Source organism: Triplophysa rosa, linkage group LG7, assembly GCF_024868665.1.
Source record: "Triplophysa rosa linkage group LG7, Trosa_1v2, whole genome shotgun sequence".
Lineage (NCBI taxonomy): Eukaryota > Metazoa > Chordata > Actinopteri > Cypriniformes > Nemacheilidae > Triplophysa > Triplophysa rosa.
This window is the reverse complement of record NC_079896.1, coordinates 17,103,381-17,106,382: the sequence shown is the minus strand read 5'-3', so window position 1 is coordinate 17,106,382 and position 3,002 is coordinate 17,103,381. Positions and strand designations below refer to the sequence as shown.

Here is a 3,002-nt window from a genome sequence, read left to right as displayed (position 1 = left end):
CTAGCCTCATCAACATAGCAAAGTAATGAGGTCTAAAGATTTAATTGATGACAAATTTGAGAGAAATGATACATATGCTCTGAAAACTAAAATTCCCAACATTATAATATTAACAAATATAGAATGTTTGAAATGTTAGTATTTACTGAGAAATCTGAACCGCCCTTGAGAGAATCAAAAATAGTTTAGAATTTAATTGCAGGAGTATAGCTGATATTTCAAAACGCTACCTATGTTTTTCTGAACAATTCTAATGACCACAATAGTTGAAGAGCAAAATTAGGGCTCTAGACTGAACACTACTGACAGGAGTTGGTTTTGCCAACTCACTTGGTGGTGGGGGGATGGTTGCCATTCCTGGGTGTGTCCCAGTGACCTCGACAGACTGTTACTTGGGCTGGGTGTTGAAAACATCTGTGAGGTCTTGATGAGTGACCACAGGGGTAGAACGCATTAAGTACTAATTCAGAGAGGGTGGAGGGGTGTGAATGCTTCACACTTTATACCCAGGGGGATGGGCAGAGTTGATGATTGTATCTGTATCCACCTCATTTAAAACAATTCCCAGACTTCTCAGAATCACTTTGATGCAGACATTTTCAAAGTGGCCCCACAAATTATTACACGGATGAGGGGGTTGTTTAACTAGTTTAACCATATTTAACTATGTTTAACCAGTGAGGATGAAGACAACCAAAACTCCCAAAGAGCAAAACCTAAAAGTCCATGAAAATGAAAATACATGCAACTGAACTGAGTTAAGTTTCTTGAAGAGGTAATTACAACTAGGTAATTTAATAGTTCATCTTAAAACATTTCTGACACTTCTGCAGTAAACTAATAACAAACATAATTCTCTCAAATTATTTCATTCATGTCTCCTCTTACAACACAAAACATGCTTTAATGCAGAGAACCCCTAGAGTGAGAGCGTTCATAAACAATCATCAAAACTGTGTGGGTAATGGATTGATTAGCTTTCTAAAACACAAGGAGCATTTTTACCAACATGAGTCTCTATGCGAAAAGTGTTGTGCTGACAATAGCTCTGAAGGCTCACACTGAACTACAATCTGCAAGGAAGGAAGGAAGGAAGGGGGGGGGGGGGGGGCTTTTAAAAACAAACAATCCAGCTTGTCTTGTTTACTCAAAGAAAAACACTTTTAGGTGAGCTTAAATTAGATTTTATTAAAATCATTGAGGGTTGACTGAAAAGTCTTCTGGCAAAATGCAATTGTAGTTGTGCAGAAACTTTTTATCTGAGAGATAAAATCGAATTGTATTTTGGGAGATAAGTTACTCTTCGTATATACATATTACAAAACAGAACTACAGACCTATTAGACAGAACGATTAGAATTTAATAATTTTATTTTACTAAGAAAAATACATATGAAATACAACAAAATTACATATGCTTTGAAGATTAATTCAATGTTCTTCTGCTTTACGTATATATGCAAGAATTGTCAATAAATTAATAATTACGCATTACGCTGAAAAAAAATCATTCTCAACTCAAAAAAATGTCTAAAACAGTACAATATACTGTATAAGCACATTTCATTTTGCCATTCAATTTTAAAAATCTACAGTTTTAGTTGTTAAATTTCTACCTTCACAGCTCTTTCCAAACAAAAGATACTTTAGTAATTTATACTTTTAACATGGTTTTTATCGGAAAATGTGTACATTTGGTCTTTGTACCAGACTTGAAAACTTAATTTGCCCAAAAAAGAAAAAATCTGACGTTGTGTTGTTCCAAATAGATATGAGTTTTCCTTCAGGAGAAAAGGAGAACATTTTAATGATATTGATTGCTCAGAAAAAGGAATTGGAACAACATGGTGAACAATTTAGAATAAATCTTGGATTATTATTTTTTACAAAACAGACCTATTAGACATTACAGCAATTCAACAAATAATCGTCGAAATGTTATTTTACTAACAAAATAACACAATTATATTTGCTTTAAAGATTAATAAAATTTTCTTCTACTTTATTTATATATTGAAGAAATGTCATTAAATCATTATTCTAGGCATTAAGCTGAATTAAAAAAAACTTCAACACATATAAACGGTCAATACTCAAACAGTACAATATTTAAGCACATAATCAAATAAGTAGTCATATTAATAGTAGGAAAAGTAGACTCTGTTGGCCATTACAATCACAGCCTATTGTTCAATGCAAACAAAATTATCAATCTTACAGCCACAGACAAATCATTTATTTGCCTCAACCCAACAGCAGTACACTGCAGACAAAACAGCAACTAGGCAAACCAATATACAAAATTAGCAATACATTCATTTTTTTCTGTAGCAGATGCACATCATTCTGAATACTGATTTTTCACACACAAACTCTAAAATTATTCTACAAAAAATGACCCCTTTTTCTCTAAAGACATTGACATTGATTTGATATAGTCAAATTTGGAAGAGCATTTGCAGAACTTTCCACTTTTGCATGCTCCAAAGGGTTCCCTGAGAACCCAAAATGTTGCACGGGACCAACTGATTCGTCAGATTAGCAGTGGTAGCACAAGGGCCTTACCTCACTGTACGATGTGGGAGGATTGCTCTCCAGGTACAACATATTGGCGCTGAGATTGAGCAGTGCAGCCGCTGTTTGTTCCACAGGCTCCAGGATTCTTACACCTTGTTTTTCTCCTTTTATGCCCAAAAAGTGTGATGTAGGTTACAGAGGTGAATGGCACAGGCTTAAAGTCTCTATAGAAATTCAATGGGAATGCCATATATACCAGGAACGAAATGGGAGGGCCTGAGAAATTACCTGTCCAATACCTGAGTCTAATACCACACCCTACTTTTAGAAAGGTGTTGCCGGTCTTTCGGCTTTTCCTTTAAGATTTATCCCTAAGGAGTTGTAAAGTGTGCTTCAGACTAAGGAATGAATGCATTTATTTGCTATATATATTTCAGCTTTTTATATGTCAATTAAGCATTTTTATTTTTCAATTTACAAAAAAT

General features: G+C 34.3%; 1 protein-coding gene across 3 annotated transcripts in view; it reads right to left on the bottom strand.

Moving 5' to 3' along the window:
• The window catches only part of tp63 (tumor protein p63), a 109,877-nt gene extending 107,119 nt beyond the window's left edge, over positions 1-2,758 (bottom strand). For 2 of the 3 annotated variants that reach the window (XM_057337200.1, XM_057337202.1), the window contains exon 1: positions 2,566-2,758. In XM_057337200.1, coding sequence (XP_057193183.1) covers positions 2,566-2,607 — 42 coding nt within the window. In that variant the 5' untranslated portion in view covers positions 2,608-2,758. The remainder of the gene's footprint in view (positions 1-2,565) is intronic. The other variant, XM_057337201.1, reaches the window with a different exon arrangement.
• Positions 2,759-3,002: the final 244 nt, after the last annotated feature.